The sequence below is a fragment of the Polyodon spathula genome, chromosome 7 (assembly GCF_017654505.1).
Source record: "Polyodon spathula isolate WHYD16114869_AA chromosome 7, ASM1765450v1, whole genome shotgun sequence".
NCBI lineage: Eukaryota > Metazoa > Chordata > Actinopteri > Acipenseriformes > Polyodontidae > Polyodon > Polyodon spathula.
Genome location: NC_054540.1, coordinates 19,976,760 through 20,004,566, shown reverse-complemented (window position 1 = coordinate 20,004,566; position 27,807 = coordinate 19,976,760). Strand labels below are relative to the sequence as shown.

General features: G+C 34.0%; 1 protein-coding gene across 6 annotated transcripts in view; it reads right to left on the bottom strand.

Moving 5' to 3' along the window:
* LOC121318323 (calcium-dependent secretion activator 2-like) overlaps positions 1-27,807 on the bottom strand; it is a 182,665-nt gene that overhangs the window by 36,514 nt on the left and 118,344 nt on the right. For all 6 annotated transcript variants that reach the window (XM_041254845.1, XM_041254846.1, XM_041254847.1 and 3 more), the window contains exons 13-18: positions 22,116-22,303; positions 15,704-15,805; positions 12,558-12,621; positions 10,283-10,406; positions 8,688-8,791; positions 5,340-5,496 (exon numbers count right to left, since the gene is read on the bottom strand). In XM_041254845.1, coding sequence (XP_041110779.1) covers positions 5,340-5,496; positions 8,688-8,791; positions 10,283-10,406; positions 12,558-12,621; positions 15,704-15,805; positions 22,116-22,303 — 739 coding nt within the window. The remainder of the gene's footprint in view (positions 1-5,339; positions 5,497-8,687; positions 8,792-10,282; positions 10,407-12,557; positions 12,622-15,703; positions 15,806-22,115; positions 22,304-27,807) is intronic.

The following is a 27,807-nucleotide window of genomic DNA, read 5'->3' as shown; positions in this document are numbered from 1 at the left end:
TAAATAAATAAAATGGCTAGGATCAATGAACATGATTTTCATTTTTCGGTAGGGGCAACTATACTAAATGATGTAAATTGCAAAGATAGGAGTTGTGATTTGTAAATGGCACTCCCACTAAAAAGAAAACAAGCAGGAGTTTTGGTGGCAGATTGAGTTAGTCCAATTAGTCCCATGTAAGGAGCCTCCAAAGTATCTCAGTTGAAATTCATCTCAGCATCATTTTTACAGTATTTCAAATCTTTTTACAAACAATTGTTTTATCCTGTTTCTAATGACTTATTCAACATCACTCCAACAACCTGAAAACAAAGGCAGAGGAGCATCCATACAAGTTCACCTCAACCACTCCCCATCAAGACCTCCTGGGTCCACTGCTTGCACCAGTTTAATCAGTGGAGCCCACTTCAAGCTCTACTTTCATCCACTAAAGGAGAACATCCCTTTAACTTAAAGCAACCAAGGATCTACAGGGTTACAGTATTATCAACACTAGCTTCAGTACAATTATAATGAACTTCTTTCATACAAATATCTTTTATGTACCTAGAAATATTAAAATACAGATAGGGCGGTATCATTTCACCACATCTCATTACATGTGCGTCTCAAATGTGCATTTAGCAGCTGTTTGAGTTATTATCAATGGCTTCTAACAGTATAATGTTAGAATGTCCTCTATAATGCTATGTTGTAAACCTTGAGATGAGCTTTGTTTTTGTTTGCGTGACATCAGATTTCTATCAGTGATATATATATATATATATATATATATATATATATATATATATATATATATATATATATATATATACACACACACACACACACACACACACACACACACACACACATATAATATATAATGGAGTTAAGCTTCCCAGTGGGATTTTCACATTTTCATTTCCTAATGAGGATTTTTTTGATAATGAGAGTTGACTTTAGAAGTCATTCTGGGCTCTATTATGACTAATTTGACTCCACTTCACTCTCCTTGTTAACTATTAACACTAGCCTTTTTATCCTCCTGAGGTTGCTTCTTTGTTTTACTCATTTTTTTTTTTTTAGATGGAATTTGGTTTGTAAATAGTATTCAGAACAATAGTTTGTTAAGTACTGTATCATTACAAACATCTTTTTTTTTTTAGGTCAATTGATCTAAATGGTGTGCATACAAACAACGCCACAGTTTAAATCATCAAAAGAAACTTTGTTAGAGCCAACACCTCTGTCAGACTGTGTGTGAGTCTCTGAAATATTTAACACTAAGCAAAATTCCAGGTTTCTTCTTATTTCATTATTATCTAGTTATTATATAAAGTAGTAGCCCTAGATGTCTTAGTTGCGATTCTAGATATTATAGTGGCATTACATCACTAAGTGAAGGTTACAAATTAAACACAGTACTTTGTGTACTGTAGGCTTATATGTATTGTGATATAGCCCCCAGTCTTGTTTTTCCCTAACTAAAAGGTTGATATAGCCCCCTACTTGTTTTTCCCTAACTAAAAGTTAGGATGGCTAAGCCATTTTACCAACAAAATCGCTCCTTTAATTTACCAGGATAGACAAAGCCTTCACTGGTTTTCTTTAACTAAACTAGACAGCTAAGCAAAACATATACTCTTCAAGAATACACACAGTACTTCCTCTTGTTATGAGCTCCCTGGCAGTCCTCTCCCTAATGGAGCTTCAAGATCCCTTTTTATATCATGTGGTTGTTCCCAATTAGCACCAATTATCTCACTTGGGAACCAGCCACATTCTCACATGTATATGGCAGGGATAAGAATTAACCCCATCCCTGCCAACTACCCCAAAACACATTAACCCAACACTTTATTTACAGGCAAGGCTCTGCCCTGACACAGTGTACTTACTAAAACTATAACTGCTTTGTTAGGATTGGTATTATGTCCCAGTATTAAACAAAAAAGCACCAAAACAACACTAATTGCTATGCCTTGTCATTTGAAACGTTTTTGCTTCATTGCTATTCCCTGTTTGTTTATAAGGCAATTGAAATTGTTATGATTGTAACAGACATAAATAAACATTTAAAAGTGAAAATCCTAGATCAAATTATATCATATTTACTTAAATTACTACCCATGTACTTTATTTGAATAATAATGCTGTACAAATCAATCAGCCTCCCCACTAGTGATATGTTCTTAGACAGGAAATCACCATGAACCTATTTTTCTGAACATCCAAATATACAATAAATTACTTCAACATTTCTCAAATTATTATCTTCAGTTAATGAAGGACATATAGGTGTGCAATTGATCACTGTACATTTATGTACCTCTTCTTTCTGTCAGTGTCCATAAACTATATTTAATATACATTGAGGTTCAACAAATTGATCAGTAAAGCAACTATCATTTGTAAAAGTAATTATAGGGTAACTGACTCATTTTTTTGTGGCATTCACACTTGCATGCAGGGACACAAGATCAAAAAGGAGGATCGTTAACTGTATTAATCAGAAATTTATTAAGACAACAAATGTGTTTGATGAGGTGCTTGCTGTTGGCAACGCCACTGACACCAATCTCGTGATACTCAATTCTCATGATATATTAAATCAGACTACAAGCAATCCACACACACACACACACACACACACACACACACACACACACACACACACACAATATTCTTTTTTCTTGGTTGTCTATTTTAGTTGCTATAGATCTGATTGTCCTGGATCTTGTTATTTTCCTAAAACCCTACAACACATTTATTCAGTTGGTATTCTAAAGTAACATGTATTCAAATAAACACATAAATAAACAAATAAATAAATAGTACTTTATTTACGGTGACTCTGATTACACGGTTACCATTCTTAGTAAAAGTTTGATAAAACAAAGTTCAGTCATAATTTACTTCCTTAAACAAAAACAAACTTCTAGCTCCTGAACAACCTGGCTTTCTCCCAGAAATCAAAACAAGTGATGGCATTTCAAGTGTGTTGGATAAGAGCCTAAGAAGAACTAATGTGTACCTGTACCTTTAATATGGATATGATGTACCTGACCACCTTGTTTCAAGCCATCGGCCACAATGCTGCTGGGTTAGCTAAGGTCTCCAGTATTATCTTGCAGATGGATCACATATTGTTAATTCTGATTTGACAAATTACCAAATGAAGCCCTGTCATCTTGGATACAATATTGTTTACAGTATATAAAACTCAACAGCTTTAAGTATCACTTATGTGCAGATAACACTATTCTGTACTCTATTGACAGAACACCCCAGATGGCACTTGGACACATGCAAAAAGCTTTCAATGTTTTAAATAAATGTTGTTACCAAATGCAAAACTGAGTTTCCATGCTGTTCAAGAGAAAAATAACTCAGTAAACATAATTGATAGCAAATAAGATTACTGCATGTTCCAATAATATTAATACAGGATTAATGCATGTTCAAATAAGATTAATACAGGACTAATGCATGTTCCAATAATATAAATACAGGATTAATGTGTGTTCCAATAAGATTAAAACATGATTAATGCATGTTCCAATAAAATTAATACAGGATTAATGCATGTTCCAATAAGATTAATACAGGGTTAATGCGTGTTCCAATAAGATTAATACAGGATTAATGCATGTTCCCATAAGATTAATACAGGATTAATGCATGTTCCCATAAGATTAATACAGGATTAATGCATGTTCCGATAAGATTAATACAGGATTAATGCATGTTCCAATAATATAAATACAGGATTAATGCATGTTCCAATAAGATTAATACAGGATTAATGCATGTTCCAATAATATAAATACAGGATTAATGCATGTTCCAATAAGATTAATACAGGATTAATGCATTTTCCCATAAGATTAATACAGGATTAATGCATGTTCCAATAATATAAATACAGGATTAATGCATGTTCCAATAAGATTAATACAGGATTAATGCATGTTCCCATAAGATTAATACAGGATTAATGCATGTTCCAATAATATAAATACAGGATTAATGCATGTTCCAATGACGTTAAACCAAGATGTGTAAATCAAAATAAATGTAGGTCAAATAATGTAGATTCTGATAAACTTAACAGTTTGTGCGACGCTCTATACCGTAGACATTTGAATCACAATTGAATGACATTTTCTCACACTACTGTTACATATTTAAGTGTGATACACTTAAATATGCGTCTATATCTCTGTCATCAGTGACATGTATCTCCTCTGGGAAAAGTAATGTACTAAAAAGTTAAACTAAATGATAATTTCATTTTTTTATTTTATAGTTTTAAAAACCAATTACATCCTGTTATGGCATTTAAAACTAATGTGATAAGTGCTTGTTACGAAAAAATAAATTGTTAATTAAACTAGTTAAAGCATGCTTTTATTATCTTTACATAGCCCACTTCAGTAATTATACAACAGAAAAAATGTTGTAAATAGTTCAGGCTGCTTGAACTGCTTCTAATTAAATTTACAGTACTAGGAATCTCAGCCAGTTTGAAACACGTTCACTTTCTGAGCTGCAGGCCTCAATGACACTTTTTGGAGAAAAAATGCTTTAACCTCAAAAGAAAAATTGTGTTTGCTGTTTAAACACAAATGTATAAAGATGCAGTCATTTGTGTCTGAAGAAGTACCCAAACATGTATGGATATTAAAAATAAATAAATAAAAAATATATATAAAAAAGACACATTTTTGGTAACAATTATTTTTGGTACTATGCTGTAAGAACAATGGGAGAGCAAATAATGGGTACCTGAACCCTTTGTGACAGTACAGTAGGCTAACTCAGGTCAATCCTGAAATAAAGGTGAGGGCACTTAACTAAGACAGAAACACATTACCGAAAACAAATATACATTTAGTTTGTGATGCAGTTTCATTTAATCAGTGCTGTGATAATAGTTGAGAGATTAAAGCATTAAGAATGTAATTTACATTTCTTTAACAAACATGATTTCTAGTTTAAGCTATTGGTTTCAATGTTGCAGGATTAGTTATGGTTTCCAGTATTATCTTGCAGATGGATCACATATTGTAAGCTACCTTAGCTACTATATTCTTAACAGTTTATAATGGTGTGTGTAAAACTGCATCACTTATATGCAGATAACAAAACACCCCTGATGCAGATGGACATGCAAAAAGCTGTTTCAAAATCATCTGGGGCCTTGTAATGCCCCCAGTCATTATGATGTGCTGAACTATCACACCACCTGTTGTACAATAATGATTAAGTAAAATACATTTGAAACATTTGAACTGATTTACATTACATTGATATTATGATTATAATAAGGAGCTACTGAAAGAAAGTTTACTTACTATCATTTCTTAGGTAGTTATTGAGGAGCTGGAAAAGTGGAAAACTATCCCAGGAGTCTTGAGGCTGTGCCGCAAGCGAGGCATCCATGTCAACAGCATACAAGGCCCAAAATATCTCTGCGTGTTCAGCCATTATTTCTGGCCACCAAGCAAAGGCCTAAAGAGATACATGAAACAATCTTCTTAAACCAATGGAAGAGTAAATAGTATGGACAAAATCCTTCAAACAAACCGTCCACTGTAAACAGCCTGCAATCTACAAGCGCAAATCTGCAAGCCAGGGAAACAAACTAGTCTTCTATTTAACATATGCTATCTCCATGGGGCTCCTTCAGCTGATAAGCATACACAAGCACAATAAGCTGCTGCTGGTTCAAGTACCTCCAGGGGTTACTATTTATGAGTATAGACCTGGCCACTTTGGAGAAGGTTCAGGACATTATTAATTTACACATGAATCATGCATCTTGAAATGTCTTTTTAGCGTTGTGTGATTACGTAAAATGGCACAATATCTGTAAAAGATTACCAGGCTGAATCTAATTAGAAAAGAGTCAGTGTCACTTGTAAGAGGGCTAATTCTGTATGCAAAATACTTATTTACCTATTTAATATAATATGATGTATGCTCTAACAATCCCTATAGCTGTTTCTGATTAGGTTATTTAATTTACAAGACCACGTCATTCAGAAATACACCCTTTAGAAGTCTTTTCAGAAATGTCCAGTGATTGAAAAGGGTCATTAGTTATTGTCAGGTCATTATTATTATACACTGTAATAAGATATTAAACAGATATGAAAAAATATCCCTTTAAACCACAATGATCTCTACCAAGAATTTCTTTTTTTCTTTTATATTTTTAAACTCAATTACCTTTCGCTTGGACTTTGTGAAATCTGTGACAGATCTAACACGCTTATTTTTTTTTTTTTTCTGCCTGAAGCGTTGACCAGTAAATACATTTTCTCCTAACAATGGACAGGCCAGAAGAAACTATTTCCTTGAGCGTTTTCCCGGAAGACTCTGGACACAAACAGATCCTCCAGTCGGTCCTTTAGGATTAACAGCTATTTACATCTTCATAGAGTTCATGGTAGAGTTCATGCAGGGAGAAATCAACCATTGTAAATGGTGGGCGGGTGGGGGGGGGGGGGGCGCACAGAAACAACACTGAATCAGTGACAGGTTCGATGCAAGCTAATGGTGCAAAATACTGATAGCAGAGGCAAACAGGATGAAAGCAATCTACTATATGATGCTTGTAATATATCTGTCTTAACTCATAGATATTACTGTACATATACTGATATTTATTAATTGTAATCATCTGCAAGGAAACTTTCTTACCCAATATACTGCAACCAACTTGCTTTCATTTTAAATACCTAAATTATACTCCTGCTAAATGAGGTAAATTTAGACTAACACATTTCCTAACGCAACTGTACTTGTTTTTTGTATGCATTAGCATTTATATTGGTAATACAAGCTGAAAAAGAACATTTAAGTGCAAAATTACAGTGATTTAATGTCTGTGCAAAAAAAAAAAAAAACACAGTTAAATAGTATTTGTAAAGTGTTTGAAATTCATAAAACAATACTTTATTCACAAAAACATAATTTTTTAAATAACGCTCAGTGTCATTTCATTTTCTGTCAGGGCCTTAGGGAAAATGAATGAATGCTTTAATTGACACTTGAATATATAAAATCAGCATAGATAAACACGTTAGTGATAAGACCTTCTGAAAAGCATATTTACAGCTTTTGCTTCATCCAGAGAACTGTCTGTTAGTGAAAGTAAAGTGCTTTTATTTTTTTCTTTTGAAACCCCTCCTTGAAATGTATTTGCTGTCTGATGCTTGTTGGAGCTCAACACAGTCTGTCATGTTTTTGAAGCTTCAGACTGCAATATAGGTTTAAAGTGAATGTTACCAAACAAAAATCACTGGAATGGCACTTTCAGGTAGTTCACACATAACAGGATGGGAAGAATGTCATGGCACTGAACATAACAGTAGCAAAACATACCTCTCTTCCCTGCACGAATCCATGTGTTTATTTTGAGTAAAAGGAATACAAAAAAAAGTTACAGATCATCATGTAAGACTGTCAATCTGTCCTCTTTTCTTTAAATAGTGACAAGCAGTAATACATATATGTATAATAAATTAGATGTAGTGTTATGTATTTCGAGTTTCAGTTCAAACCTATAATTTACTTTATAGCATTTATTACAAAATATGCAAATTAATTTAGTAGAGACAAAAGTGAGAACGAAATACATTGCTGTGGAAGGAATATCCGAGTGTAACCTATACGTTAGAAGGTGTGGTTTTGGGTAAGCAAATCATAGTTGTAATGCATACGTTCAAGTAAAGTGGGCAACATTGAAGATATAGGTAAATTAAATCATTCAAACTGAAATGCTTATATATACAACTGCTTTTTTAGACAATGTAAGAATATCAAAACCTTCTAAAAAAGGGTTTATATAAAACATGTATCTTATATGTATAGATCCCTTTGCCTACAGCTAAAAAAATAAATCTATAACATTGAAATAGAGATTAAAATAATAGCTGGCTACTGTATTCTAATGTTTGGCTGGAAACAGTAGTAAAGCTTAAATAATGTAATATTAATTTAATAAGTGCAAAAAACCCCAGGGATGTTTCAGAGAAACTGGCAGATTATTTATATCTTTTCAAAAATGTTCCAATACCACAGAAGAAAAACATATCAGATAAGGAGACCTGCATGTCTGTTTTAAAATCTGTGCTAATTTGAAAAAGATGCTTTATAAATTACACTTGTCTTTTGCTTCAAAAGAAATTAAACATCACACATGTCCAGTGTGAAAAAAAAAAAAACAGAGTTAAATTGAACAGATGTTAGTAAAAAAAAAAAAAAAAAAAAAAAAAAGTCTGCACTGCACTGCACTCCTGTTGATTAAATCACCTACGCAACATCTGTAAATTAGAACTGATACATTTTGTATTTTACCAAACCCTACTTCCCTTATCCCCTGCTTGGCTGGGTATGCCAAACGTCACCGCTTTAGAAGCAACCAGCTGTGGAATCAGGCTATGGATGTTCTCCTATTCTAACCAGCCAAAGCATCAGGACACATTCAGAAGAGTTAGCAATCAACACAACTGTGCTCTACGTAACATTCTCTTACAACATATTCATTGTAGAACTGAAAAATAACGAAAAGGTGATGTGCATTTTCCAATAGCTTTAAAAACTGCCCCCTGTATGCTTTAATTACCTAACTTGAAAGACAGAAATATATAAATGGTGAAAGTGATCAGTAAACTCAGCAACTCTTCATTCATTACCTCTGAATGATGCTCTTCATTCTGTTGTAGTACTTCAATGCACAGCTCCCCTAGTCGCATAACATCCTCTAGTTTTTTAGCAGGAGCAGCTTGGTTCATAGTATCTAGATTCAAATTCCCATAAAAAAAAGCTGTTATGCTTCCAACTGTAAATATAAAACATCAACCAAAAGTAATAAACAAAAGACAGACATCAACCTTAAGTGAATTGCTTTATAAACTATTACTTTCAAATAATAATAATACATTTGTTCCTTGTAATATTGACATATACAGTAGGCCACAACTACATCATTTCCTGATCCCAATCTTTTGAAAAATGTTTTGCTTTATTTAAAACTACACACACACACACACACACACACACACACACACACACACACACACACACACACACACACACACTACTTCTTGCTATGAATCTCTATTTTTAAAGCATGCATTTCATAGGAAACCAAACTAATATATGGCAATGTGCTACTTCATTTTCACATTGACTACATACACTTCATCATTTTTCAGGCTGTGTATGTGAAGTGTGTGCTCAACAGCATAGACATCACTAAAAAGCATCCAAAGGGTAAACATGGAAATATGTTTTTCACACAACATATTTAAACCAACTTTGAAAAGGATGCACCATTTTATAAATAAATAAAAGGGTCTGTACTTTAATTTAAAATACGTAATTTAGATAATGAATGTGGTTTGGGTATTTCTTATTCTTATTTTTATTATGTTAACGTCACATAATGAGAACCAAACAACTTCCCCTAACAAGTGCCCTTAAATAAAAGTACATTAGTTTGATTCTAGTATTGTACATGTTTCACAAGTTAATAAATGACGAGAGCAAATGCTTTAAATATATCACCCACAAGTCTTGTTACAGTTTAGTTACAGGATATGTTGTAAACAGTTAATAATACATTGCTAAATGGTTAAAGCATTGCAGTGTTATAAAACATGTAACTAAGCCATTATAAAAAAACCTTGTTTAAAAAAAAAAAAATCTTTCATTAAACTGATTAAATTGTTATCCTTTGGTAAATCAGAAACAAATTAAATATGATAATGAATATTTATCAATAAAAGCAGAATGGCATATACATAAAAAACACAATTGGTATAATACAATAAATATTCATTGTAGATTTATTTATTTATTATTTATTTATTTTTACAAAATGATTTAAATGAGCAGAGTAGAATTCTTAGAAAAATATTTCCTTTGGCGCCCAACAATTGATGATAACCCCTCAAGCGATCAATTTTAAATTGGAAACTTTTATTAAGAAAAAAAAGGAGAGCTAATCTAGAATGAGTTCATATAATAAAAGGGCTAGAAAGAATGTAACAGGGAAGTGTTATGCAGGGATTCCCACTCAAGCAGGGTCCCAGGAGGCAGATAAGCTTAGTGAATAGGAAAAGGTTCTGTAGTTCACCAGCTGAGATTTTAATGAGACACTTGCAGCTGAATTTGCTCAGGTTTTTTCAGGAAAGGGGAAAGAAAAAGAAATACTTTTTCTTCTTCTGTTCCGTTAATAGACCTACTAGTTCTTTCTGACATTTTCAAGTCTGCACAATGTACAAACCTTCTATTTTAGCGTACTCTGTGAGTCGGGAGTAATTGATCAGAGCAGCTCTCTCGAGACATTTGCGTATCACTTTCTTCATATCGTCAGGCGGCACAGGGGTGGAAATGTCCTTCATTAAAACCTAATGAAAGAGGAATTAATTGATATACAGTAAATTGTTATTACTGATACTCTTAGTTCATATGCCTGTCAGTGGTGTCATCCTAAATCTGAAGATATGGGAGCACCACTAAAATACAGACTTTCTTAAACAAGAATTATTCTACAAATTCACATTTTATTTCTACACTAAACTTCAAGTAACACATATAATAGGTAATGCACTTATCTAATTTCTACAAGTATTTCCACAAAGTGTCTTTCTTCATCTTGTCAGAATGCTTTACTTGATTTACGTGGCTTCAATTTGAAATTTTACCCCCTGTTGCATTTTGATTTGATTTTATCAAAGTGGTAGCATATGACCATGTTTTGTTAATGTGAAAAGCCACAAGTTAACAAAGGAAATAACTCCCGCTTGGCTACTCTTAAAATTAACAAATACATTGATATGCCTTTAAATACTATGATAAATCTAGCCCTACGTATTTAGCAGTGATGGTGTATTGGCACTTTTCACATATAATGAGGACAACAATAATCAAGCCAGTTCGCTTCCTTCACTGTAAACTTTGTGTGGGGAGTTTATATGGGCTCAGGTGCAAAAAAAACCCTTGCCCTCAATCACCCCCTGTAGTCTAAAAAAAGATACTAATTGCAAAAAGAAAATACAAACAACTGTTTAGCACATCTCTTACTGTCTTGAGATACCAGACAGATATAATAATAATAATTTTTATTTTTATATATCGCCTTTCATAGTGGACCACCATCAGAAAGAGCTTTCAAGACTAGGGTGTGTGAGCTATGCATCAGCTGCTGAGTCACTTAAAACAATGTCTCACCCGAAAGACAGAGCACAAGGAGGTTAAGTGACTTTCTTAGGGTCACACAGTGAGTCAGTGATTTGAACCAGGGACCTCCTGGTTATAAGCCCTTTTCTTCAACCACTGGACCACACAGCCTCCTAGGGTTTCCAACCTCATTAAATTCCAGCTTAACTCATTAGATATTATATCTTTCCTTTAATATTTTAATAAAACTAAAAATGGTATAAAATCACCCTCAAAATGCATGAACAATCCTGCATTTGACATACTGTACTAAAAAATGTATGACTTGAACTAAACGGTCATTGGGCTCAGCAACAGACTGTTGCCGACATGGACCCTTTGTGACATTTTCATGTGTTATTGTAGGGTAGCAGGATTTGGAATCCTATAAAAATGAATGGCAGAGAGAGAGAGAGAGAGAGAGAGAGAGAGAGAGAGAGAGAGAGAGAGAGAGAGAGAGAGAGATTCTAAAATACTTTGCATGCATCTTTATAATTGTGGTGGACAAAATAAAGCTTTCCCCCCAAAACACCCACCCACAGGAGATTTAGAAGTAGAATCATTCATGAGCGCACACTGGCATGTTTTGCAGAACCACTGGATATTAGCAGACCTGTGAGCAAAATAATTTGCTAGCACATATTAGCATGATTTACATCAAACACTTTTCTTAGACTCAATTCAATTTATTTTCTTCCATTAATCTTACTGTTTCTTTATAATATTTTAAAAAGTCTCAGGAGATTATGGACCTATTCTATTTTTAATTTTTATTTTTTTTAATAACAATTTATTTATTTATTTATTTATTTTAAACATATGTTTTTATGAACCAAATACAGTTTGATAATCATTAAACTGACTTCTTACTTATCAAACCTTTGGATAAGTGGTAAGAAATGACCCTCACTGTAACTAATATACAACCATTTCAACTTGGCTCATTTCAACTTCAGATCATTTTAATTTAAACACACAGGCAGTATAGTGCTTACCTAAACTATGAAGAGGGCATTGTGTTATTGTGTTGACATTTCTACTGGAACATCAGCATTCTGTCGATTCCAAGGGACTCATTTTAGCTGGCTTCTATTTTAATTGGGTTATTGGCATATCTCCCAGTCAGATACTTTCAATTGATACCAGCACGCTAGGCTGTACTCTATCCTCATCTAACAATGGCTTTTAAATTAGATAATAAGTACCTACTCTGAAGAATTGGTTAATGCTGTCAATAAGTTAGTTTAATCACCATGTATTCTGAGCTGTTTCTTTTCCATGTGACAAAAACAAAACAAAACATGGGGAAATGCAGGACGATTGAAAAGAAAAATACTCACTCTTTCAAGCAAGGAAAGTGTAGCTTTTAAAGCTCCCTCAGGACGCCCAAAGGGGAAACAATACCTGTAAAATAATGTGAATTTTATTATTTTTTATTATTTGGGAAATTAAGAATGAATCATAAATAGTTCAAATGAATAGATTGTTGAAGTATTATTTTGTAGAGCAACTTCAAAACATGAGTACTGACAGCACCTACCTGCATTCTCTCGTTCAGTGTCATTCATGCAAACCTTCTCGTGCCATATCTGCCCTTAAACTTTGCGTTGCTCTATTGTATTGAGCTGGGTCTTTGGTCAAATTCATGTCATTCTTCTGCTGGCATATCACCATTGCCTGTCTATGCGAGAGCCCCTATGCTCTAACATCGCAATCAGAATTACGCTGGTTGTAGTTAGTCCAGGTGCCAGATCTTAAATTAAATTCTAATGTAATTTAATGTGGGATTTAATGTCATAATAATGTCATAATAACCACGTTGTCCCAATGAATTTGATGTTATAAATCTGTTCAATAAACCTGACTACTTCAAAATAGTTTTCCTGATCAGTTTAAACTATATATTGAATCTCCCAGTGCTACAGCAGATGTCAAGCCAACTGGCCACAAACAGCTCCTGTGCCACTGAAATGGCAAAAAGGATTATGATTGTAATCATGTTGGCTGTTGTGAAGGGGTTAATAATAGGTATAGTACCATCTAATGGGGGCCACGGGAGCAATGACATTCTATATATTTTTTTTCTATTAATAGTGAAAAGCAGGTCCGGGCAGCAGCTGTAACTGTAGAAAAATCAAAGTGTAGCAAGGCAGTATTGGTGGACTGTCAATCAAAGCAGAAATTCACAAATCCGAGCTAACAGATTGCCTACCTGTAGGCAGGATGTAGAGAGAGAGCTCTGACAATAGGGCAGTGTTAAGGTCATGTGATCACACTGCTGGCAGAGGTCAAAAGTGCGCTGAGTATTAATAAAATTACAATATGTCGAATCTGTTAGCAAAGAATAGGTTTTGTATAAAGAATAAAGTATAAAGAACAAAAATGACAGCTAAAGGAATTTGAATGCATTTATACTGTGGGCTCAGTTTTGAGGTGGTGGAATGGGTTTTTTCTTTTGTAGAAATATTTTCATACTAACTTTTGTACTGGATAACGTTCATTTAAAAATTCAATTCATGCTTATGATGAATATGTTTTTGTAACTTAGCTATTAACTATAAAAATATTGAGCACTTTGATGTATGTTTCAATATTAAATCAAGTTATTAATCAAACTGATAAATCTTGCTACACACCGGTAATTGATTTATTGATTTATTATTTTATTGATTACTGGCTCATTCAAAGTCATCTTAAAATAACCCTGGAACATGTTTTTTTTGGGAAAACAATAATAATAAAAATGTTTTTTGACTGATTCAAATTTCTCTGCATATGGATATATTTTCATAAGCTTTCTTTTGGTTAAGTGGTGGAGCTGCACTCTGTGATTTATTTTGGTGGGGGGGGGATGTTGCAAGCCAACTGAATGTGATTTTGCAAGTTGTATTTGGTCGTACAGAGCTGTGCCGAAAAAAATAACTTATGCAAGGCTCTTGTTTCGCTCTGTGTTGCGCGCATTCATCTTTTTTAGGCATGACAGGTCAACATGAGAGGTAACAGTTGGACGTTTTAGTTAGTGTTCAGAAATTAGGATATAAGAGATATGTTTTTGTGCACGTTGTACTGGTTTTACTCAAAAGTGATTCCTGTTCAGGTATTTATGAATGGAAATAATAAGAGACATGCACTTGTTTAGATGACCAAGAAAAATAACAGCATTTCTAAAATTTTCAATTATACAAAAGGTGCCTAATTTAAAGGTTTGACAAAAATGTCTGTTTAGTTTTTGCAATTTAATTTATTTACTAAAATGTAAATAAATTAATAAAAGTGTTTCAATTTTTTTTTTACTCACAACATTAATTAAAATGAATAAAGGACAGTTTAGATTAGGTTTATTTATACTGTTACAGGTTTAAACATAACAAATGTTTTTAATTTGACATTTTCCCAAGGAGTGCTAATTGTGGGCCATAGTGCCCAATGCAGCTGAACAGGTGGCCTTGGTTTAAAAAGTTTGGGAACCCCTGGTCTAAAATATATTAATTTAAAAGCTTTAAATTCAGAAACTATGTGGGCAGGTGCAGATTTTATCTATTGAAGGGTCTTTCACTTGTACCTATTATTTTTCCATGTGCTGACACTCCAACGCTGTCCCTTGGGGGTATTAACAAATTAGCAACATAGCCTTAATCAGCATCAGTGTGTTGCCCCTAATCCTTTTTTTTTTCAAATGAGCTACATGTTTTTGCTGTTGTATTTCCCTCCTACAGCCTGGTCCTTCTCAAGATATTTACATAATCCATACACTCTTTATCCTATTGTTTACTCCCATTAGCCTGTTGGCGAGAGGCTGTTTATGAATGAATGTTGCTGATCCCAACATTACATTCCCTGATTCCAATCCATGGGGGCCTCCACTGAAAGTGTCCTAAGGAGCTCTTCACAATTTATGATACGCAAAAAACAGAAGCAACAAACAAGGGAGATTAATCCTGTTACAAATAGATTAAATAAAGAGGCTCAATGTTAACTAGCATTTCATCTTCTCAAAATATACATCTTGTTTTTTCTTTCTATATTAAATGAATATGCCTACTCCATGGAGGGTAGATGACAAATTGAGAGAAATTATTCGTATAACCTTATAATTTTTTTCTTCATTTCTCTCTATGAATTCACCCCGAGCATGCATTTTAAAATGTCTGTTTTGTGTTTTTCTTCTATTCATGTTCTGAACTTGGGAGAGCAGTTACATTTTAATCCTGAAGCCATTGTGTTAAGAGAGGCTATTTACTGGTCTGTTCCTAACGCACAAAGGAGTGTGCTACATACACTGCATTTAAAATTTTATATTATGTAGGTACAGGGGTAGGGGTTGATTCGTGAACTTAAAAACCTACTAATTGCACTGTACTGTACAGAGCAAAATACAACAGTTGTGCTATTTATCCTTCATCGCTAAAATGTACGGCATTTCAGTTTTTTGACAAGTCCGTCCATTGCTGGTTAATGTGCTACATTATATTGTGTAAGAAAGTACCTGAAATGGACAATCTGGTTTTCAAGAAGAGACAAAAGTCTGCTTTTTATGTCTTCAAATCGTTCTTTTTCTTCGGTGGTCACTGTTCCAATCCCATCAGGTCTGTAAAATGAATTCAAAGAAACTGCATTGGTACAGAAGAAAGGATTGTGGCATTCTGAATATTACTGACTATTTTGTTTTAATATTTCTGACATTCTGGCAGAAATATACCACAGTACTGTATACAAAATCGTACTCTTTGAAGAGCTGAGCTTGTGTTTAAAGGTAGTATGCATTACTTAATAATGTTTAAATCAGTAACAATAAAATGTAGATCAAAATAACACATACAACTACAATAATACGTTAAGTGGCGAAAGAACATAGTACAAAAAACACTGCCCTAAATACCTTTGATTTTCAGTTAAATCCACATTTAATTTGTACCTATGCTTAACACCCACTTTTCCTCTCACTGAAACTGCAGTTAATCAAAAACCCTACTGACTGAGAAACACTAATCCAAGCCAAAGAAAAGGAAAGCGATTTCGTATTCTTTCCTTAGAAAGACCTGCACATGATGTGAACTTTGTAAGCTAAGAGGTGCAATGCGGTTGGGGGATTTTCTGAGCATTTGCACAGACTGAAAAGTAAATCTCTTTTCATGCAATCTTAAAGTGGAAGCTCCCTGCTTAGCCCTCCTCATTGCAAACAGCCTGCTGTGAAATAAAGCCCTCTAAATCTGCAGTTACTCCACCACAGGAGAAATATTACACAAAGGTCACAGATACAATGGTTTCTCACACATCAGTAATCAACTGTGTATAACATATATCTATCTGTACATTGAATGCATTATCTATGCAAACCAAAAAAAAAACATAATAAATCAGAACAATAGTGACAGCCCATAACCCCAACCTTGACAAAAAACAACCAGGTTTTTAATGTTTTTTACAGCACACAATACCTTTAACAGCATATTTTTCCCCAAAACGCCATTTTGATATGCCCTGTAGAGCAGCAGGTTTAAGTATTGCCTATTAATTTCCACTCCAATCTTTTACTTAAGTGGTTTATTAACCATGTATTAAATGTCACTACATGCAGTGAACAGAGGTTTGCAAAAGAGCAGGTTACCAGTTTTAGACGGAGCAGTTTGGTGTTATTTAAGAAATAAATTAATTAATAAGAATTATTTAGAATACCTTCATCATTTTGTGGTACCCAATTAACCCACCTGTCACGTCAAGCATCATACCCCCTTTATTTAATTTCATCTTCTTCCTTCTGCTACATTTTAATTCCATGTTTTTTTTTTTATTTTATATAGTTGGTACAACCTTAATAAATAGAAATGTGGTGCTGTTTTCTTTTCATTACAAATAGCTAGATCAACTTGTAAATCACACTTTCACATATTTGTATAGCAAAGTTATATTGAGAGAATTTTAAGACGATGGTAATGCATTATCAACATTCAAATCTGTCACTGTGACCCTGTTAGATTTTTTTGGTAATTACTTAAAATGCTACCTGTTGCACACAATTCCTTTCAGTTCAAATTGTGTGTTAAAAAGAACTAAAGACCTGTATCAAAAAAGAGAAATTAGGTATGACTCTTTTGAAAGAAAGAAAGAAAGAAAGAAAGAAAGAAAGAAAGAATGAAATGTTTACACCCCTGTTTGGTTCTATCTATGTATTGTACAATTAAGCATTACCATGTAACTTGTGCAACATAAAACATAATCAAATAATTTGGTATAAAATCTTGAGTATGCATAAAAATAAGTAGCTTTTCAAAGTCTAAGCATCACTCATAAATCCTATCAAACTTCCCATAATCCTCCACTGCAGAGTTCACTAGAACAAGACAACAGGTCAGGAACAACTGTATTGTCCTAATGAAATGAAGCACCTATGTTTGAGCACGGATAATACTGGCCTGGCGTTGAGAGGGTCGTGACAAGTTAATCAGCTGCTTAGATAGAGGAATTACCTTCCTCTTCTTCAGCTGCGTTTAAAGGGCAAGGGTTACTGAATCTTAGTTCATTTTTATTATTACTATTATTTGAATCCTTCAGTTCCAATGGCTGTGAGACATCCATAAACTCTGAAGTGATGGTTTCAGCAACAACAAAATCAAACCAAGAAGAATCTGATGTAATATTAGCAAAACAGCAACTTAAATAAATCTGATGTGAATGAGCAAATGCGAGTTACTATTATTTTTTCTTCTCTTTAGGTCTAGTACATGTCACATCCCCTTAAAAGATTGACAGCTATGGATGGAAGTGCTGCAATGTTTAAGTACATTTCACCTTCATGGTTGAATGTCAGGGGGGATTGAAGCCTGAAGGGATGGGGTAAATAGTTCTGTCATATGTAGCTTCCCCATAGCAAGTGACAGATACGACAGAGAGCGCTATAGGTACAGAAAGTGACAAGTGAGAAAGGTAAGCTTGCACAATGTCACTCCTGTCAACCTGCGCTACAGCTCCTCTCAGTCACTTCCGGGGAATCTGTCACTTTACTCTGTCGGTTTGCCATCATGTCTGAAACAAAACTGTCATATCATATGCTCAGGTCTCTATTTCTCGAATACTGGGAGATAAAGCGAAGCTTCACCTTTTCAGTTACATTACCTAAGTGTTATCAGTTACAGAAACCCTAAAGTAAGATTGTATTAGTTTACTATAAAATACAGATAACAAGGTCAAAAAAGCTTCTACATTCGATTTTTGTGAAATATGAGGGGTAGCCGTATTGAAATATAGACTAAACTTTTGAATAGAGTAGATTTGAAAAATAAATATTATTAATAATAATAATAATAATAATAATAATAATAATAATAATAATAATAATAATAATAATAATAATAACTGAAAGGGATACTTTACAGTTCAGATCAAATAAAAATATAGTATCACTAGCAGTAGCTTGTGGCAATTAAAAATGACAAATCAAACCTACAGGTATGTGATTCTCACATACACATTGCACTGGCACCACCTCATATCTCAAATTGCATTTCAGACTTCATATTTGGAGGAAAATATTCTGGTGAATTTGATCTTGAGCTCCAACCTAATATGGCTGCTATACTAAGGCCACGTGCCATTAGTACACAGCTGTATTCCATGACTATCTTAGTCGATTTTGAGGATATTACCCTAAATTAATTAGTACATGTAGTTTTAAACTGAAAAGCATTCACCCTAAAACCAAGAAAATTGTTTTGCAGAATAAACTGAATCATGCAAAAATAACCTAAAAGATAATTGAACCTTTTCATGGTTTATAAAATCGTTTTTATTCCCCAAAATGAGTCGATTTGACTATTTTAGAGCAATTTTTGTAATTAGATGTGGTACAGCAGAAACAAACAAAAAGGTTAATCAGCACAAACATTCTAAATTGTATTACATATTTGACCAGAAATTAGATTAAGTACTCTCACAAAACTATATTACAAATAATTGGATTCCAGCACGCCTGTCACAATCCTATTTGTATCTGCATCTCGTAGCTTTGCTACTGCAATAAAAGGATATTGGCAATGGTGAGCTATCAAATACGAGGTAGCATAGAATTGATATATAATAGACCATTAATCAGTTGACGAATATATAGAATACACATATTTGAAAAACGTAAACATGCTCATTTCAATTCAGGTTCCAGAATGTGTCCTGTTTTATTGAAAAGCCTTGAACTTCAGGTTTAATAACAATCTAAGTTCATTTTCTTTTTTAATTAAATAATTATCATGCCTTTTTAAATGTGCAGCAATGCAATTATTTTCTTTAAAGACACACTCTGTAAGCACAAGGTCATTATAATACATATGCTTTTGTACTAACACTAATAACTTGGGAAGGCTATTATCCTCTCCTCACTCCTTGAGTTAATTGGACTGGTTTGTAATTGGTGTCCTACTTGAAACCCCCCCTGTTTTAATTACAGTTAAAAAATTATAGCTGATAAATGATTCACAGTTTCCTCTCCCCCCAACCCACCCCTTAAAGGCCTTACTGTAGAACACAAGCAGATGGCAAATAAAAAGACCTGAGGTGGGAGTAGCTATGACACCTGGTATGGGCCACATAACGGCAGGGAAAAAGATACCAGAACATATGAAGGGCTGCAACAGACAAATACCCCTGTCAACAGGAGCCTCTCACACATAAAGAAATTGCTTATATCCAATCTGTCTGTCTGTGTTTACATGGGAAACAAAGAAGGAAAGACAGAAAGAAAGTCTACTTTTCTTCCTGAAATCTGAAATCTCACTTGTTAGAACCAAAAGGCTAAGACACTAAAAGCACAGTTCTACTGCTTGTTTCTTGGCAACAATAATTTGGTTGTATAGGTATATTATTTGTTATATTATTTGGTGACACAGAAGACAGAAATTGTAGAACTAGCAGTGTTTATTTTAAGCAACTGAAGAAGTTTTTAGAATAAGACTGCAAAACAGAATTAAAAAAAAAAACTGTATGTTTTTTTTTTCATTCCGAAATCTTTTTGGATGCAATGGCGGGGGAGCACTGGAAAAAAACGATATGTATTATTACTAAGAATTGGAGTAGAAATTTTGCTTGACTTTTTCTGGAGGGTGGAGTGGGATGACTTCCTCATCACTCAAGAGCCTGTGTTTTCTGAGAGCCATCAGTCTACACTGCCTAACATCCCATGGAGGGCATGTGGCTGAGGTCATTTCTTACTAAATGTATGTTGCTTATTATTTTATCAAGAGAACTTGCGTCATTCTGCTCATCCACAAATTTCTCCTAGTCTTCTGCACACAAAACTTTATATTGAGCCATTGTTGTTTGTTTTAGTATTGACGGTGTTTTGCTATGTGCATGTACTGGTGGTAGTTTTTAAAATTGGAGGTTAACACTTTTATTATCAACATTATTATACATAAACAATCTAATTATATACTGGTCTCACGCCAGAATCTAATCTTATTATACATGGTTCTCGTGCCACCACTCTGTATAATACTACTATAAAACACTGAAGTTTAAAGGAAAATGATCATCTACTATGTGCACGAAGAAGAAGAAGAAGAAGAAGAAGAAGAAGAAGAAGAAGAAGAAGAAGAAGAAGAAGAAGAAGAAGAAGAACAACAACAACAACAACAACAACCACCACCACCACCACCACACTGGACCATTATTAGAAAAGAGCACTTAATAATGTTCGTTAAAAAGGACAATGCTTTAAACACAATTCTTTTTTCTAAAAAAAAGGAGGGGGCGAGGAGACCAGCTCCACCACAACCCATCCACCAGAATCCAGAGTTACTCTTTTGTTTAAACCTTTTATTTTGGCCCACGTGCCGTGTTTACTTTGTTCCTTTTTATGTGTCTGTGTTTGCGAAATAAACGTGCGCACCAGCGCTTAAACTGCAGCTTTCTGTCTCTGAGTCTCTTTCCTGCCGGTAGCCAGCCTGGACGGTGATGCTACCCTGTCACATAAGATTTAATGTGCATGATTTTATTCTTTTAAAATGTGGCTGATAAATCCTTTAAAATAATTATTTAACCTAGAACGCATACCATTACTTCCCTTCCCTGACAAACTTAAACAATTATTATTTTATTACAAATCCTAAAGTAACATTTAAACTATTTTAAGTTGGGTAATAACTGTACTAAATGTGCTTTGATAAACAGTCTGATTATATTTGTTGTTTGTAACAACAACAACAACAACAACAATAATAATAATAATAATAATAATAATAATAATAATAATAATAATAATAATAATAATAATAATAATAATAGTTTAAAATGTCACATGAACAGTCTTAAATTTGCACCATTTGTTCTATGTCCTGAAAGGCTGAAATTCCTACAGACTGCGCTCATCAGACTAACTCATGTTGATCAATTGGGCATATTTAGCCAAACAAAAACTCAAACCACCAGGCATATACTGTGGAACTTACACTCCCCAGGGAGTTAAATACTCCCTTATATTTATTTTCTCTGTGAGTCTAATACAAAATAAAGGGAAACAGAGAGGGAAGATCTTATTGTGCAAAACAACAAAAAAACAATAAAGAAATAATTCAAAAGGTTACATCAGATGATTTGATACTATTCTGCAAGTATTAAACAGTTAACAATGAAATTATTAAAATTACTGACAAACACTAGGAATTGTCATACAATCTTGTTATGATTAGTCCCAAGTTTAACTAATTAAAATGCAGCTACAGAATACATTTTAACACAAAAGAATGTAATTTGCTTATTTGTAAAAATTCAAAGCATTTTTTTTCCATGTCAATCAAGCACTCAATAAAAAACAGCTAAACAAAAGGTGTGTATTAGTGACAAAGAAAATGTCTACCCATTCTCTGAATATAGGCTATTGATTTCCAGTGAGTGTTAGGATATTAAGTTACCTGTTTCCATGAACGTGAGAAGCACAGAAGGCAAAGCTGTAATGAAGCAAGGTGGGGTCAATCACAGCACTGTTCTCTGCATACTCAGTGAGCTCTTTGAGGTAACAGAGGTGTCGATGGCAGCCCCGTACTCCATATCGAGCACAGTATTCATCCAGTACAAACACCTGGCCAGGACTGAACCAGCCCTAAACAGAGACAATTAACATCCAGTGACAAATCTTCAATTGTCGCATTACAAATGTATTTGTTGTACTAACATTGTAAAATAATGACATGATCTATAAACATGCTATGTAGTACCATGTAAAAAAAAAAAAAAAGCATTTATATGGTATGTGTAAGGATTTCAGTAAAAAAAAAAAAAAAAAAACATCACAAGGAAAAACAGATATTGTTTACTGGAGTACTATTTTTTTAACCTTGTCTTTATTGAAATATTATTTTACAAGTTAGAATAGTATTGTTATTATTATAATGGGTTTGATGGACTAGATTTTACAATTGCCCAACCAAGAGTTGTTCCTCAAAATGGCTAGCAACTACAAATATATAATAGACCACACTCTTTTCTTAAAATACACCCAAACAACACAGAAGTTCCATTATTTTAAATCCTAACAGATCTTCAGTAGACCGCAGCGAATGCGGCTATTGTCAAAACAGAGACAAGAAAGAGAAATATTCATTAATATTGAAAAGGATCTGTCTGAAATTGAGTAATACTGTTCATCAGCTCCAAGGACACAGGCTTTAACATTTGCTGCACTTTATGTAGATCAAACCAAGGTTGGTAAGGTTTCAGACATCAGGTCAATACTTCCTTTTTTAATTTTATTTATTTTTATTTAAATTTATTAATCACTAATTATTTTATTATTTTCTCCCAATTTGGCATATCCAATTATTCTTAGGCTCACTTCACAGCTACCACCCCTGCGCTGACTCTGGAGCATTGAAGACGAATACACTCTGTCCTCCAAAGCATGTGCCATCAGCCGACCGCTTTTTTTCACACCACAGCACTGGGCAGCTTACAGGCAAGCCCGCAGGCACCTGGCCAGACTGCACTGGTCGCTGGACTGTGGTGAGCAGAGGACGCCTTGGCTAACTTGAGCCCTCCCTCACGGGCGGCGCTCAGCCACTGGTGCACTGCCCCCTGGGAGCTCCTGTCTACAGTCGGCAAAAGAATAGCCTGGACTCAAACCTGTGACCCGTGCCTTTACCAGAAGTGCCACTCGGAAACTCCTAAGGCCAATACTTCTATTGGTAAGTGTCACAAAGACGGCCGGAGTGGGGGACGTCAGACCAGAAACAGGAACCAGGAAATAAACAAAAAGAGAGGTGGAGTTTGGTGGAGCTGAGTGAATGGTTTCGCTCAGCATTTAATAATTTATATAAGCAGAAAATAAAAGGTTGCAAAGACAAACAAGACACAGGACATGGCACTTGTCGCCAAAACAAAAAGACAAACAAAACTGACTATACAGACAAAACACGGTGAGCTTCTATTATTAACGATTACAATTATTCTTATTATTTTTACTTCCGTCTCCAATCCCGTTCTCCACAACAACCCCGAGTGAGTGAAAACATGTTGCTTTTATGCAGCTGTACCGAGACTCGATTGCTAATCAATCATTCAATTGGAGTCGCAGTACAACTGTATGTGAATTAATAAAATCCAATTCCCCGTGCTCATATATTCTTACTTTTTACTTGCACGTGAAGTGCTGTGCAATCCTCGTGCCTAAATACAAATATACATTTTAAACACTCGTGTTACACAGACCTGTTTATATCCCGTGTACAAATGACTATACACCAACATTAACCAAACAACATATAACACAAAATACACATAGGGGCGGGCAAAAAATTCTGCCAAAAAGATGTAATGGTCAGCACCCAGTAATAAGAGATTACTTTGCAGGAGCACGAGAGTGCTTCAGAAACCAAATAGGATCGCAGTTTTCTCTGTCACGCTCGACTAAATGTTTGCTCAATCTCTTAAAAGCAATCTCTGCAGGTGTTTTGTACAAAAAAAAGATTGTTGTTCTATTGTTAGGGTTTAAATTTATGAATTCCTTATTAGTGTCATTTAACCCCACGAGTCATGTAAAGAACTTTTTAAAAAGTCTCCTTTGATGGATTAAATGAAGTTTGATTTTATGAAGTTTGATATTCATTAAACCATTCTAGACTATTGGTGGTCTTGTTAACAATAATATAATATCCATCAAAACATGACTTAAAGCTTTGTGAAAAAGGCTGATAGTTCCATATTATATTCAAATTACCTCATTCGGTTGGGACACTTAAATCCCATAAATATATAAGCCTACAATGGAAGGGAGTAATCGGAGCTTCATTCCAACATTGTTGAAACACTTAGCTAGCCCACAAACCTGGTGTGCTGTCCATTAGCCTTAGGGATTTCACTATTAATGTAAATATGCTGCTGCTTGAGGCCAACAAGACTAGTGTCACAACCTTGCAAAATAGTTGTTTGTTGTAGGAGCACAGACAAATACCTTCTGGGGCATTACAAGCACGCACCTCAGTACTAACATGGGAAAAGAGCCTGACTGTTTGTATGCTTTTATTTTCAGGCTTAGAAGTCTAGTATACAATCTAGTAGACTATGCTATGAATGCTTTTGGTGTAAACAGAACTCAAATACAATTCATAGAATTTTTTTTGTTTGTTTGTTTGTATCCTAAACATGCATTGCATGCAAAACCAGGTATTACAGCAATATCAACATATATTTATCAAATATAGCCACACTCAATGTCAAGTCACAGCTGTAAATTGTTAAAGAAAACTATCAGCACTGTATCAAATGTAAACATGAGTTTGAAGAGCAGGGTTTATTGGCCTGGTGGAAGTTCATGTGGTATTAGATGGATTTTATTAGAAAAGACCTTTGTAAGGACTGACTGATAGGAGCTGTTTCACATTGCTGCCAGCCAACATGTGATACATGTATAAACAATCTGCTCTGGAAGCATAATTTAATGTTTACAGCACTTTTTTTTTTACATTCAGATTTAATATCTGTAAACAGAAACAAAACAAACAAAAATTATATTCCCTCTATATACTACTGTGAAGAAAAAAAAATCAAAAGAAAGGTCTTTTATAGACAGAAATAATTGCATTTCAAGTTTATTATTGCCTTGAAAGATAAACCATATTTGTTCATTGCTGCCCATGCAGTTACCAACATTAAAACAGTAATTGCCTGAACTCAGCTTGAGTACCATGTCTTTTTTTTTGTTAGGAATTATTCAAAACCTCGGTGCATTGGCATTAAACCCAAAAAGGAACTTTATAAATTGAAAAACATTCTAATTATTACAATAATTATAGTTAACTGGTGATCTTTTTATGTATAACATGGTTTTAAGACACCCTGCTGTTTACAGAGCTGTTAAATGGAATGCTGTTTAATTAACATTTAATTACATTTGCACAAAAACCAGCAAAACAGGAAGATATTGTCCTTATTTCTCCCTATTTAGAAACAGAAAATATTCATATTTACACAAGTTCATTAAATATAGGGATTAAGTGGAGTGGATTACATGGAGAAGGAACGTGTAATGGCAATCATCCCATCTGTTTCTGAATGTTAATTATGTTTAAAGATTAAAAGACATATATGTCAGCTTGCATTTTTGCAAGAAAAGTACAAAGTATTTAAACTGATTAGGCAATCACAGCATTGGGCTTATATTCAAAGTGAAAAATAATATCTGACAGGCTGTGTTTGAAAATGATGCTTCTTTTGAGTACAGTATTTGTTTTGAACGCTGCCTAAATATCTACGATGCATAATCTACAGCAGTATACATTTCTGTGTGAAATGGCCTCTGTACATAACAGTTTAAAACAAGTAACAAACATTTTTTTCAATGTATTTTATTTTATGGGTGTTAACAATGAAATTAAATAAAAAAAAATTTTAAAATACATTTAAAAAAAACTATTATTCATAAATAGAATTTGGTAAATAGTTTCACATAAAACAGCAGCTATTTGTACACAGTCCTCTACATTTCTGGTGGCCTGTTTTAACAATAACAAAATGTCATTATTGCAGTATTTTAAGGATGGAGATGTTGAATTTAACAGGATCAAACAGGAAACATGTGCCTTGTTGGCAATATTATTTATTTAAATTTTGTTATACTAAATTTCATAATGGTAAAAATGTTTTTCTTGCATACGGTATTAAAGGCCTCTATTAAATTGTGTTTTAGAATTACACACTTCAAATGGTCTATATTAGGTACATGTACTGTAATTGGAAAGAGGACTATTTTACTTAATTAAGAATGATTCTTTTGAAGTCTAGAGGTAAATCATTTCTAATTCATTAGCATTTAATTGCACTCTATATTGCAAACAAAAGAGGAGGTATGTCTCACAAGGTAAATCAGCTATTAAGAGAGAGGCTAGAACATTGAACATGTATAATTACATTAGAGCTGTGCATGACATCCCTCAACATTTCCTGATTTAGGGATAACGCTCATGTGAATCTGTCAGGGAAAAGAAGATTCCCATCCCTAGGGATTCTCAGTTGGGATGATTTTTAGAAATGTGACAATTGCTTTCCACAGATTCCCTAAATCTACCTTGAGGCTTTTCCTGTGGCTAAATGCACTACCCAATAAGCTAAATATTTGTATTACATGACATCAGTTCAAAGGCAGTGCCCACACAGTCACTTGCAATACATAATTTTGCTCTCATTAAAACTGTTATCTACAACCATGCAAGCTACAATGTCTACAGACATACAAAACAAAACCATTTAAGTAAAATGCTTCTTATAGTGTATCTATAAAGTTACAGTGAAGGTAGATAGCAAAAGTTCAATTTCCTAAAGCAGTATACAGCATGCCTTAATTACTTTACACTGCTATCTCGGGAAAATGAACAGCTTTTCCCATTGCAGTGATGAAACGAATAAAGTCAACAAAATATTCTGATTGCTTTGCTTTCTTGTGTAAAGGTAACAGGGTCACACAACTGTTGTTTGGAACGTATATCCCAAAAGCTTGGGATATTTTGTCCGCATAAGGGAGGTACAGCAAGTCTGCTTTATCATTACAGTATATGTCACACTCAACTGGTGTGATCGCTTCATATTTGCTTGTAAAACGAAAAACATTTTGTCATATTAGTATAGGAGCTTTGATTAAAAACTGTAAACAAGACACAAACTTAACATTCATTTTTTTTTTTTTTTTTTTGCAAAACCAAATGGCTGCAAACATTGTTTAGTGGCCAAAATAACACATAAATTGTATTTCTGCAGATTTGACCATATTTTCTTAGTTTGTAAATCTAAAACAAAAGAAAACATTACACAATGTCTGACATCTGGTGGATCCATTCTGCACCTTCAAATGCCAGTACCGGTGTTAGTAAATCTAGTCTTCTGTCTATAATTAAGCCTTCTGCCCTCATTGAGCTCTTTGGAGAAGTAATAAACCACAGTTTAGAGGCAGCCTGAGTCTATTATCTTTTCTATTGAGTGGCACAGCAGTAGCCTTGGAGAATATCATTTCATATTTGAAACCAATTGATTATAACCCTTTATCCTAACCAGGGTATGACTATTAAGAGATCCTGGAGGTGAGGACGACTTCATAACAGCAATTTGGCACCCTTTTTT